This window comes from Pyrus communis, chromosome 14 (assembly GCF_963583255.1).
Source record: "Pyrus communis chromosome 14, drPyrComm1.1, whole genome shotgun sequence".
In the NCBI taxonomy this organism is placed as follows: domain Eukaryota; kingdom Viridiplantae; phylum Streptophyta; class Magnoliopsida; order Rosales; family Rosaceae; genus Pyrus; species Pyrus communis.
Genome location: NC_084816.1, coordinates 218,101 through 229,448, shown reverse-complemented (window position 1 = coordinate 229,448; position 11,348 = coordinate 218,101). Strand labels below are relative to the sequence as shown.

At 36.4% G+C, this 11,348-nt stretch overlaps 2 protein-coding genes and 2 non-coding genes across 6 annotated transcripts; 1 reads left to right on the top strand and 3 right to left on the bottom strand.

Annotated features, from left to right (window-relative positions):
• The first annotated feature begins 1,340 nt into the window (after window positions 1–1,340).
• Window positions 1,341–4,520, top strand: LOC137715741 (2-oxoisovalerate dehydrogenase subunit beta 1, mitochondrial). 3 transcript variants are annotated; one of them, XR_011065581.1, is made up of 13 exons: window positions 1,341–1,703; window positions 2,052–2,163; window positions 2,256–2,291; window positions 2,428–2,487; window positions 2,585–2,642; window positions 2,734–2,831; window positions 2,983–3,072; window positions 3,179–3,247; window positions 3,378–3,464; window positions 3,596–3,691; window positions 3,781–3,853; window positions 3,957–4,043; window positions 4,139–4,501. XR_011065581.1 is itself a non-coding variant. In XM_068455084.1 (13 exons), the coding sequence occupies exons 1-13, from the start codon at window positions 1,504–1,506 to the stop codon at window positions 4,172–4,174; spliced, it is 1,107 nt and encodes a 368-aa protein (XP_068311185.1). In that variant the 5' UTR covers window positions 1,341–1,503; the 3' UTR covers window positions 4,175–4,520. The 3 variants fall into 3 exon arrangements, 1 of the variants encoding a protein (XP_068311185.1); XR_011065580.1 differs by having other exon boundaries at window positions 3,776–3,853; window positions 3,926–4,043; XM_068455084.1 differs by having other exon boundaries at window positions 3,776–3,853; window positions 4,139–4,520.
• A 209-nt stretch (window positions 4,521–4,729) lies between these two features.
• LOC137715543 (TATA-box-binding protein-like) lies at window positions 4,730–6,972 on the bottom strand. Its single transcript, XM_068454891.1, has 6 exons — window positions 6,854–6,972; window positions 6,218–6,356; window positions 6,126–6,140; window positions 5,711–5,761; window positions 5,287–5,436; window positions 4,730–4,849 (listed from the first exon to the last, which is right to left on the bottom strand). The coding sequence occupies exons 1-6, from the start codon at window positions 6,970–6,972 to the stop codon at window positions 4,730–4,732; spliced, it is 594 nt and encodes a 197-aa protein (XP_068310992.1).
• Window positions 6,973–10,797: 3,825 nt separating this feature from the next.
• On the bottom strand, window positions 10,798–10,884 carry LOC137716649 (small nucleolar RNA SNORD24). Its single transcript, XR_011065714.1, has one exon. It is a non-coding gene; the product is annotated as a small nucleolar RNA SNORD24 (small nucleolar RNA).
• Window positions 10,885–10,969: 85 nt separating this feature from the next.
• Window positions 10,970–11,057, bottom strand: LOC137716655 (small nucleolar RNA R12). The gene has a single exon (XR_011065720.1). It is a non-coding gene; the product is annotated as a small nucleolar RNA R12 (small nucleolar RNA).
• Window positions 11,058–11,348: the final 291 nt, after the last annotated feature.

The following is an 11,348-nucleotide window of genomic DNA, read 5'->3' as shown; positions in this document are numbered from 1 at the left end:
AATATATTAGTGAGGGCCAAAACATTGTTAAAATGGGTTCCACCCTCAAGAATCTCGACGGAAAGTCTTATAGAAATTTTCAAAACTTCATGGTGTGGCGAAGCTGAAAATAAATTGATTGAACGACAATTTTTCTAATAGAATGTTTAAGCCAAACACAAAATAAATGTACTAAAATTGTAGTGGGACCCAAAACATTGCCAATACGAGATTCTATGTACAAAATATAAACAAAAAGTCTAACATGAATTTCCAAACCTCATGGTGCGGTGAAGGTGAAAGAAAATAGATTTTTGTACAAATTTGCAGAATTGGAAACCGTGATGGTTAGCCCACTTTTCTTTTTGAGAAAATTGATATTTTTTTATTTTTGCCAAATGTTTTCCGTCATGATTAAGGTATCTTTATAAGTCAATTGAAAGCGGTCTTTGCATTTATTGAGCCACAAATATATTATAATAGAATATTTAGATTAAAAACTTAAAAATAAATTGGCAAAAATTGTAGTGTGGCCCAAAACATTGCCAAAACAGGACTCCGTATACATGAATATTAACAAAAGGTCTTACATGAAGTTTCAAATCCTCGCAGTGCGGTGAAGATGAAAGGAAATAGATTTTACAATGATTTTTGTGAAATATTTTGCGCCATGATTAATAGTAACTTTGTAAGGTAATTGACAGTGGTTTATTATTTATTGAGTCACAAATGTATTTTAAAAAGAATATTAAGTTGAAACCTTAAAAATAAATAGACAAAAATTATAGCGGGGACCAAAACATTGCCGAAACTCTATCTATAAAAATATAACCAAAAAGTCTTGCAAGAACTTTCAAAATCTCACAGCGCAATGAAAGTGAAAACAAATAGAATTTACGATGATTTTTTTTTTTGTACAAATCGGCAAAATCCTCTAGACACAATGATGGTTAGCCTAAATTTTTTATTGAGAAAAATGCGAATTCATTTTCTCTGCGAAATATTTTTTGCCATAATAATAACTTTATTAGGCAATAATTAAAAATACTTGGAGATCGCTAATGTGATTAGAATGTTTTCAATATTAGTGTAATCTCAAATAGCCTTGTCTCATTCAACAAAGCTATTTTGCGTCATGAAACCCTCCTAGGTATTTCTGTCCAGCCATGACAGCCATTTGCCTAGTTCCCTGGAGCTATGTTTTGCTGATAAAGCCGTCTTAAAAGTACTTTTGCCTAGACATTTGCTTAGTCTCTTAAGATATGTTTTGCTGATGTGGCGGAGCAAATCCAGATTTGCCAGGTGGATTGCCTAGTTCCATGCTCTCTGCTTGCAATATAATAGCATGATTATAATACAACATGACAAATAAAATAGTGATGAGATAAGATCAACACTTGGAAGATGAAGAGGAAGATGGAACCATAATAACTTCATCGTCATCATGTTTTTCAGCTGAGTCCGAGTCCGAGTCTTCCACTCTGAACTGAGCTCGCTTGCTTGCTCTCTGTTTTCAGTTATTAAATGGGGCTGTGCAGATTTGGAAGATTGGTTGAAGGGGTCGGAGTTAGCAGGAGGAGGCCATTTGCAACCTCCTCCTCCTCCTCCTCCTCCTCTGCCGCCGGCGGTGATGAAATGATTGTTCGCGGCACTGGCAGCAAGTCGTTGAACCTCTACTCTGCCATCAACCAAGCGCTCCACATCGCCTTGGAAACTGATCCACGGTCTGCACTTTCTTTCTTCAATTTATTTTTTGTTTTTCACTTTCATTTCTGCTTGCTTGATTCATAATTTTTTCATTCAACTATTCTCGTTAATTCAATCGTATATGATGTGATCTTATCTCTCAGGTCAGATGGCAATTTCGACTTTAAACAAATTTAACAATTTCGATTGACTTTGCTGAAAAATATCAAATCCGATAAAAGTTACCAGTTGAATTTTACTCATGTTCATGCCGGTGGAGTGTTACTTTGGATTGATCAGTTACCTCATTTTGCTTATGCGCCGCCTAAACCTAGCCTAAGCCTATGGATTAACCACTTAACTCATTATTTTCATCTCACTCTCAGTTCTTATGTATTTGGAGAAGATGTGAGCTTTGGTGGGGTCTTCCGTTGCACAACAGGCTTAGCTGATCGCTTCGGTAAACAAAGGGTTTTTAACACCCCTCTTTGTGAACAGGTACCCATCCAGCTTTATGTCTTCCTCCCTTCCACTTTGTTAAAAATGTCTTCTGTCAACTTGATAACCTGCCTTCTTGTCTTTACACCCAGGGCATTGTAGGATTCGGCATTGGTCTAGCAGCTATGGTATGTTTGAGGGTTCATCTTACACCTGACCTCACCTTTACAATCATGTGTACCTCCATTCAAATTTCACTTTCAGTTTTTGATCTTATCCTATAGCCACAACCCTCACTACCTTTGGCTTCATCTGACATGATAGGGTAATCGAGCTGTAGCAGAAATCCAATTCGCAGATTATATTTTTCCAGCTTTTGATCAGGCATGCATCCCGATTCTCTTCAGTGCTGAGTTCTGTCATAGACTCATAACCTCACAAATGAAAGATGATAATTAATTGGGTGAATCTCACTATGTAGATTGTCAATGAAGCTGCAAAGTTCCGATATAGAAGTGGAAATCAATTTAATTGTGGAGGTAAAACTTCACTTTTTTTGTCATGTGGGAACCATATTATTTTCTTCCCACAAGTTGTTTGTGGATTATAAGGTTTTTTGTTTCTCACTAGGTTTAACAATTAGAGCCCCCTATGGAGCTGTTGGCCACGGTGGACATTATCACTCACAGTCTCCTGAAGCTTTTTTCTGTCATGTCCCTGGTCTCAAAGTAGGTCTTCTTCCATTCAATCATATTTTGTGATCTTTACCCCCACAAAGCCTCACTACATTTTCCCCGTCTCTCGTCATCTTTCTTTGAGCGAGAGTTATAAGGTCATTGCACTGTTATTTGATATCTAAAGAGTACTAAATTCATATAGGTGGTCATCCCTCGAAGCCCACTGCAAGCAAAAGGCTTATTGCTGTCGTGCATACGCGATCCAAATCCTGTTGTGTTCTTCGAACCAAAGGTAGTTTAAGTTTGGTTATAAAATAAATTAATTTGTCCAAATTAAAAAAAAAAATTTTGACAAAAAAATTTGACCCGAAATTTTACAAAAAGAACCGGGGTTTCAGTGGTTATACAGATTATCAGTAGAAGAGGTTCCTGAGCATGATTACATGTTGCCTTTATCGGAGGCAGAGGTACACTAAACCCCCTAGTTCCATTCTAGTCCAATTTTCTAATGTTTGAAAAAAAAATGAGACTTGCGGTCATGGTTTTGATATAATCAAAAGGAACTTGTTACTTGAAAATTGGAACTGCGATACTCAGGTAATTCGAGAGGGCACCGATATAACACTTGTTGGTTGGGGAGCTCAATTATCTGTAATGGAACAGGCCTGTAAAGAAGCTGAGAGTGTAAGTTTTTTCGACTGCTAGAAAATATTATTCCCTTTCTGCTGCGTATAATCAGTGTGTTTGATTTGGTGTCATGTATTATGTGGCGAAGGTTCATGTAATTGTAAAGGTTACAATTATCGAATTTTCAGGATGGAATTTCTTGTGAACTGATAGACCTGCGAACCCTTTTACCTTGGGACAAGTACACAGTGGAGGCCTCCGTCAGAAAGACGGGAAGGCTTCTTGTAAGTATTTTATCTGTTTACGTAGGCCACTTGATGAAAATGGGTTGGTGCACTCTTGGTGACAAACCGAAGCTCGTTTTGTAGATAAGTCATGAAGCGCCAGTTACTGGAGGATTTGGTGCTGAAATATCCGCTTCAATTGTTGAACGCTGCTTCCTAAGGGTAACTCTCACGCCTTTGTTTTTTTCTATTTTGATGTTTCGGTGATTAACTTTTGTTAGGTTTTGGAGACAGCTGATAACTTGATCTGTGAGCTCTTGTATAGTTAGAAGCGCCTGTTGCAAGAGTATGCGGTTTGGATACCCCCTTCCCTCTCGTCTTCGAGCCCTTCTACATGCCCACCAAAAACAAGGTTAGTTATCTGACATGTTTTCACCGTGGCATTTTCTTTTGATACTGGCGCTGTGCTTATGTAAATTTTTCTCTCTTTTTCTTCATCGGATGCAGATATTGGATGCAATCAAATCAACTGTAAATTTCTAGTGTAAAAGCAAAAGCAAGTCTGCTTCCTTCTTTCTCCACCTAACTTTGTTTTCCTAGTCTAGGTGTAATCAGTCCATTTATCATCTGATCTTGCACACGACGGAGTGAGGAAATAAACGTTTCGGTCCTTCCTCGATCTATTCCAGTATGTAAAAGAACCCAGCAATCTATGGTTCCGAATTGGATAGTGAACCACGAACCTCCTAAGTTCATCAATAGCTTGCAATCCCTACCAGAGTGAGAGTGAGAGATTTGTGTTAAAAACTATTTATTCGCTTTGCATTTTGTTCAAGGTCACATCACATTACTAGACTAAACAAAAGACAAAACAAGAGTCTAAATTTCTCTTCATCGTTTACTCCCACAATGCACCACAATGTAGTCTTCTTATCTACAATTCAACCCAGGCAATTCGCCCAAATGCCGCACTATTCCGCCCCACGAACATGACTCTTGTGCTTACACAGAAACAATCTGCCGTCAATTTGGAGATGAAACGACATTAGTTATGAAGCATAATTCGTATTTGATTGGAATTTTAACACAATTAAATAATTAAAGTTCATACCAATGCTGATTTTTCCTGAATCCTGTAAGAACTGGGTAAATGTTCTCAAAGGCTTCATACGTCTCGGTTCTTGCCTGAATCATTGAAATGACAATGCTCTCCAGATACTGTACAAAGATAATAAAACATAAAACTGAAAAATCAAACATCAAAAGAAGCATTGTGAAATAATCACCTTCGCTCCTGTTAGGACAATTTTTCCAGACACAAAGATGAGAAGCATAATCTTCGGTTGTTTCATTCAATATATCAAGCCTAGAAAAATTTCTGGTTCATACTGGCCACCACAGTAAAAATATTTCAGTTGATTGACAAACAACTTTTCCAGAAGAAACTTCCTACTGGACTAGACTAATCTAGCAGCTTCCTCATGCTCAAACAACAATAGATAGAAGAATGACGAATAGTTCAAATAGTAAAAACCATGTTTGTCAAACTTAAGATGCATGTCATTAGTTACAAAATGCAAGAGGTGCATAGACACAAGTAAACTATGAACATTATGATTCAGTAATTTGGTTCTTATCCGGTTTCCAGCACAAACCCCTCCCTGAAACTTTGGACCCTCAGCCATCAAGGAAGAAATATATATATATATATATATATATATATATATAGAGAGAGAGAGAGAGAGAGAGAGAGAGAGTAATTGGAACTTGGCTGGAAAACCGAGTTTCTGGATGACTCGAGCATACTGAAGAGCAAAGAGGGTCATGTAAGATTGTGTAAATACAATGTCTTCGTGATATCGATACTAACATAATCATGACATCATCATATTACTCCATACTTAAAATCTATTAAAGGGCTATCCGCATGTGTTAGAGCTGCATAGTTTAAACGAAAACTCCAGAATGGCTTTCTTTGGGATAAAACTTCAAACAGAAGCCAGAAAATGGACAATGAGACATCCAAAACTGCCCCCATATATAAATGTACAGGATAACTGTGGAAAGGAATAAGAATACCTTTCGTGCTGCCAATCTCGATTGTTCTTCACTCTTAGCTCCCATACAAACCTATACCACAACAATAACGAGCCAGCATTAACATGATTATGAAGGACTAATTAGCATGATTTGAAAAAGGAAGAGAGATGTGTAAAATCGCAAAAAGGGATAAAATTTATCAACTACCAATGCTGCCACAGCTAAGGATATAAGAAACAGACGAGAGGTTTTAAGTATATTGGAAATCATTACACAATTTTTACCTATTACAAGAGGCTAGAGAGGGAGAGGGAGAGGAGACCATAAAACAAACCCTCGTCTATTAATCATTTGAATGATTACAAATCAAAGCATAAGATGCAGAAATTTGTGGAAGTCAATGAAAAACAGAAAAGGTAGGGAAGAAGATCCTTGGTTGGAAATTGATACTTACCATTTCACCAGATGCTTTAATGTACTCATTAAACAAGGGCTTGGATCCACAGTATAAAAAACATTATGGCTCTTAAACAAAAGAAAGGTAGAAAAATAGAGGAGAAAGGGAGCGGGAGAAGCTATGCTCAAAACATCACATGCCTTTGGGTTGTATTCAGAATTACGAGCTTTCAATGCAATGGCTTTAAGATCCAATTTGCAATCCAGATTGACTGTGGAGACAATATTCCTGAGAGCACAGACAACACCTAGTTAAGTGCATGAAGTAAATCAAGAAAAGCTCTCAAAGTTTCAGGAAATATATAACTATAGATATTTTTTGCCATGTCTAGTCCAGATTAATAAATATTTGCATCAGGAATTCAGCATCAACAAATCTATCATTAACAATTGCCATACAGCAAGCCCAATCATGTAACTTGAATTCAATGGTTCCACGGATGAACATCCACATAAAACATGCTAACATGAAACAAAATTACAAAAGTGTGGAGACAGAGAAAGAATTAAATATAAAACCAATGAACAACAGCTGAAACAATTTTATCGCCATCGGTCATTTAATCAGGCACAGCCAACATAATACAACATATCACTGGATGAGGATGCAGCACAAACTGGTGGATTGACTATATTACAAGTTACAATAACTGATTGCAAGTGAAAGCAATTTGGTTGTGTGAATTGAATTATGAGAGTATGATGAGGTAGAAAGAAAGAACTCACTGGAGAGTAGGGACAATTCCAGAAGGGTGCTTGCTCAGGTCTACTACTGGATGGCTTCCCTCTTCTGACACTCCCTTTGTTTTATTGACTTGGTATTGATTGAAACCTTGCGCCTCCATTCTATATATTATGCAGCATCGATCACACAATTATACAGATTAATAAAAGGGAATGTTAACGAAAAACTTCCGGTATTGTTCACTTAAACGAAAAATCGTATTTTTATATTAAAAAGTCAATCATAGTACTATTCACTTTATCTTTTATTTTGTCCTTACTGTTAAAACTCAAAGTTTTTAAGCCCTTTTCATTAATTTCTTTAATAAAAACCAAGCAAGATAGTTTGATACATCCATCCATCCATTCATCACACATACATACTCTGATGATACTCATATGGATCCCATATGAGATTTCAATTAAAACAAACCAACCACAGGGTAAAAAATAAAAAATAATTTTCTCAACCCAATAATACCCAAAAACCAATCTTCTTATTAACAAAAAAGGTTTAATCTTTCTCCTTTTCCGTTTCAAGATAAAGGGAGATCAAACAAAAATACCCACGCACAAAAAAAAATATTTATAAAAAAAAAAAACAAGTAAAAGAGAGGTCCTTGTGTTCTTTGAGAAAATCAGATGAGTTGTTTTTGGGATTTCGGGTATGATTCTTAATTATCTTTTATTTTATTTTTGGGCCAAAGATTCTTCATAATTATCGTTTAGCAACATGAAAGGGGCGGATCATCTTCAAATCATTTAAGTGATGTGAAGAAGAAATCACATCAGCGAGGATGGTTTTGTTTTAAGTGTAAAGTTGGAAAAAGAAATCGGACCTTCTGGGTGCAGAGATCCGACCGCGAGATCGATCGATCAAGAAATAGAAGAGTTGGGTTAAGACTCAGGAGGAGGAGGAGGAGCGGGAAGATGTTGAAGAGGGGTCCATTTTATACGAGAGATTTGTATTCTGAAACTTTAAAGGAAGAGAGAAGGGGGAGGGATTTGGATCCTGATCCAGATGCGAATCCGAATTGTAGTATGACAGTGAATTTGCACTATGGGTCGGTGACACGGACCGGTCAGTCAACCAAAGGAAACAAAAACAGAAAAGGAATCCTGAAACGTGGTAGATTTCCACACGAGCACAAGACGCTCTCCTCTACTCTCCTTCTCCCCCTTGGATTAGGATCCTCTCCTGGGGCTAATGGAGAGGATTATTCTGACAAATCATCGTGGACCGTTGGATTTTTATCCAACGATTACAAATAAAAGGTTCTTTTAAAATTATAATGATTGTAACCGTTAGATAAAAATCCAACGATCCATGATGATTTGTCAGAATAATCCTCTCCATTAGCCCCAGGAGAGGATCCTAATCCAAGGGGGAGAAGGAGAGTAGAGGAGAGCGTCTTGTGCTCGTGTGGAAATCTACCACGTTTCAGGATTCCTTTTCTGTTTTTGTTTCCTTTGGTTGACTGACCGGTCCGTGTCACCGACCCATAGTGCAAATTCACTGTCATACTACAATTCGGATTCGCATCTGGATCAGGATCCAATTGTTATCTTTTGGTGCGAGACTGTTTGCTTATGTGTAAGTACTAATGGGCCGATAAATCCACTAAGAGGTAACTAAGGGATTACGCAGGCCCAACCCACAGCTTCTTTAGCTCAAATAAATAGGAACATTCCTGATGCCCTTGAACCACTGGGCCCAATCTTGCAACTTGAGCTTACATCGAGTTAGGTTTACCTTTTGATCCATTGAAGCGTCTCGCTTGGTTAAAAAAGAAAAAAAAAAAAAAAAAAAACAATTCTTCGTTTGGCTTATGGGAAAAAAGTTAAAAAGTGGTACGTTTAACTCATAAAACTCATGAGCTGCTCGTTTTTTCTCGCATGATACAACAAATCATAAGAGTAAAAACTCAAAATTGAGGTTTGACTATTTGAGTATGTGCGTTGGACATCAGTATATTCATTGGAGATGAATAAAATTTTCCTTGTGGAGCTCCACATTAGGTTATCTCCAACAAATCATAAGAGTAAAAACTCAAATTTGAGGTTTGACTATTTGAGTATGTGCGTTGGACATCAGTATATTCATTGGAGATGAATAAAAATTTCCTTGTGGAGCTCCACATTAGGTTATCTCCAACCCATTCGGCTAAATAACCATAAGGCTAAAAATAGTTCAGAATGACACGAAAACCGTTAAAACCAAGAGCTAGGCTAAAGGGCTTGTGGGCCCCACCGGGCCCAAGTCCCCAAATCAGGCCAGCGGGTTAGCCATTTCTAGCCGGTCTTCCAACCCAACCCTTTAGTTCCAGAATGTCAAGCTTGACATTTTGCCAGCCTTTTAGCTCAGCCCATTTGAATGCCAACGGTTACCTGGCATCAACATGATGCCAGCTAGCAACGGCTAGCTAACGTCATGCCGCTGTCAGGTTACCGTTAGAATTTAAAAATATATATATATATTTGGACCAATTTAAAAAAAAAAAAAAATTTCTATAAATACCTACAACATTGAAAGCTAAAGATGAGAAATGCCACATAGATAAGAATCCTATTTAAAATTTGCACAACCAATTATAACACATGACACTCGAAACCCTATCCCAAAAATTATTAAGATTACATAATGATTAGAAATCTAGAGAGTTACTCACTTTAGCGACACGTGTCACTCGAAATTCTATCCGAAAAATTATTGAAATTACATAAAGATAAGAAATCTGGAGAGTTTCTCACGTTAGCGACACGTGTTAGTCGAAATCATATTTAAAAAATTAGGAAATTGTTATTAGTACTCTTAAAATCTCATTTGGCACTCCAAATTAGAAAGAAAAATACACTTGTGAGAAATGTAGAATGAAATTTTTGGAGTGCTAATAACAGTTCAAAAAAATTATTGAGATTATATAAACATAAGAACTCCAGCAGCTTATTCATTTGGCGACAAGTGACACTCAAAATATGTCCAAAAACCTTATTTTAATATGGTAATTTAATTTAATTAACCATATTTATTTAATTAAAATAATAAATTATGTTTCGCCTTTAACCCTTTGATTTCGACAATTGAAGTTGAAGATAATTTTTTGTCAAAGGATTATGTTTGGCTTATAGCACTTTGACCCCCTCGGTTGAAGATATAAAATATAGTCTAACAGTGTTAATTAAAATATAATTTCTTGCAGAGCCTATAGAACTGAAGAGAGTCATTGTTCCTTGGAGATAGCCTTAGATGAAAATCTCATATTAAAAACAAATTTGAATCTCATTTTAATTAAAAAGCCAACCATGAATTTTAAACCTCCGCTGAAGATGTTCTTCGGCAACCATTCATAAATTTGGAGTGTTAATATTTGACTTTCTATAGGAGGATAAAAGATTGGATTCAGATTTGAGTTTTAACAATTTTAGGTATGACTCAAAATTCAAATCTTATTTTTTCTTGGTTGAACATTTTTACTTGTTAGCATAAACTACACATTTAAGTCGATTCTCATATTCAAACCCAAAGTTGTGCGTCACTTGGCTCAAACCCAAATATGAGAATCAGTTCTCAAGTCTAGTGCACCTGAAAATGTTTTGCCTTCTATTTTCAGTTTTTTATAGTGCTATTCACATATCCACTTTTTTGATCTCACACCTTGTTAATTTTTTGTCCTAAAATAATTATATATATGGCACTACTATTTTAGTTCCTCGCACATTTAATCCTTAATCAATGTGGCCATAAGGACTGGACTATCTTCTCCAACTATGGCAGTACTGTTCTCAAAATCAATCTCATCGTCTTGAAGCATAATATTCACAAGTAGAAATAATCGAGAAAGGCATCAACTCCGACATATTTAGAATTGTTTGTTTCAACTGATTCAACATGAAATCCATGGCGGAGAGAGAGAGAGAGAGAGAGAGAGAGAGAGAAAGAAAAGAAAGGCCTCAGAGATCTTGGTGGATAAGATTCATCAGATGGGAAGGATCACTTCCCATCAAGAGTAGCAAATATATCTGCATCACCGGCCTCCCCCACGAAATTCTTCCTAATAATTCTATAATAAAATCTAAAAAAAAAAGAAAAAGAGGAAATGGAGGGGAATGAATGAATGATGTAGTCAGAAGTAGCTGGTTTAATATCATACAAACACGAATGCATGTTATCATTGGGAATCCGTCCGATTTTTTTCATCATTCCACATCCATCAATCAAGACTCCCTCCTAATCCTATCTTATCCTATCCAGCTCCAACACACAAACAATTCATTTGCAGAAATACAAAAAAAAATAAAAAATTTTCATATTAAAGAAAAATAAAAGCCAGAGAGAAATAATAAATAAATGTATCAACCTTGTCACCAAAATATCCTATGAAGAAACAAGGAAAATCGGAGCTAAAGGTTGAATACACACATGAATCATGAATGTAACGGGTTCACTGTAGCCTAAGGATAGATTCCTTGATCCACTCACATTGAATCAAACAATTGC

What these genes read in the sequence shown, in the direction of transcription:
- LOC137715741 (XM_068455084.1), top strand. Translation starts at nt 1,504, where the DNA reads ATGGGGCTGTGCAGATTTGGAAGATTGGTTGAAGGGGTCGGAGTTAGC. An exon ending in TGCCTTTATCGGAGGCAGAG is followed by an intron (nt 3,248 to 3,377) that starts GTACACTAAACC and finishes TGCGATACTCAG; the next exon opens with GTAATTCGAGAGGGCACCGA. An exon ending in CCTGTAAAGAAGCTGAGAGT is followed by an intron (nt 3,465 to 3,595) that starts GTAAGTTTTTTC and finishes TCGAATTTTCAG; the next exon opens with GATGGAATTTCTTGTGAACT.
- LOC137715543 (XM_068454891.1), bottom strand. Translation starts at nt 6,972, where the DNA reads ATGGAGGCGCAAGGTTTCAATCAATACCAAGTCAATAAAACAAAGGGA. An exon ending in CGAGATTGGCAGCACGAAAG is followed by an intron (nt 5,437 to 5,710) that starts GTATTCTTATTC and finishes TTTGCTCTTCAG; the next exon opens with TATGCTCGAGTCATCCAGAA. An exon ending in GTCCAAAGTTTCAGGGAGGG is followed by an intron (nt 4,850 to 5,286) that starts GTTTGTGCTGGA and finishes ATCTTTGTACAG; the next exon opens with TATCTGGAGAGCATTGTCAT.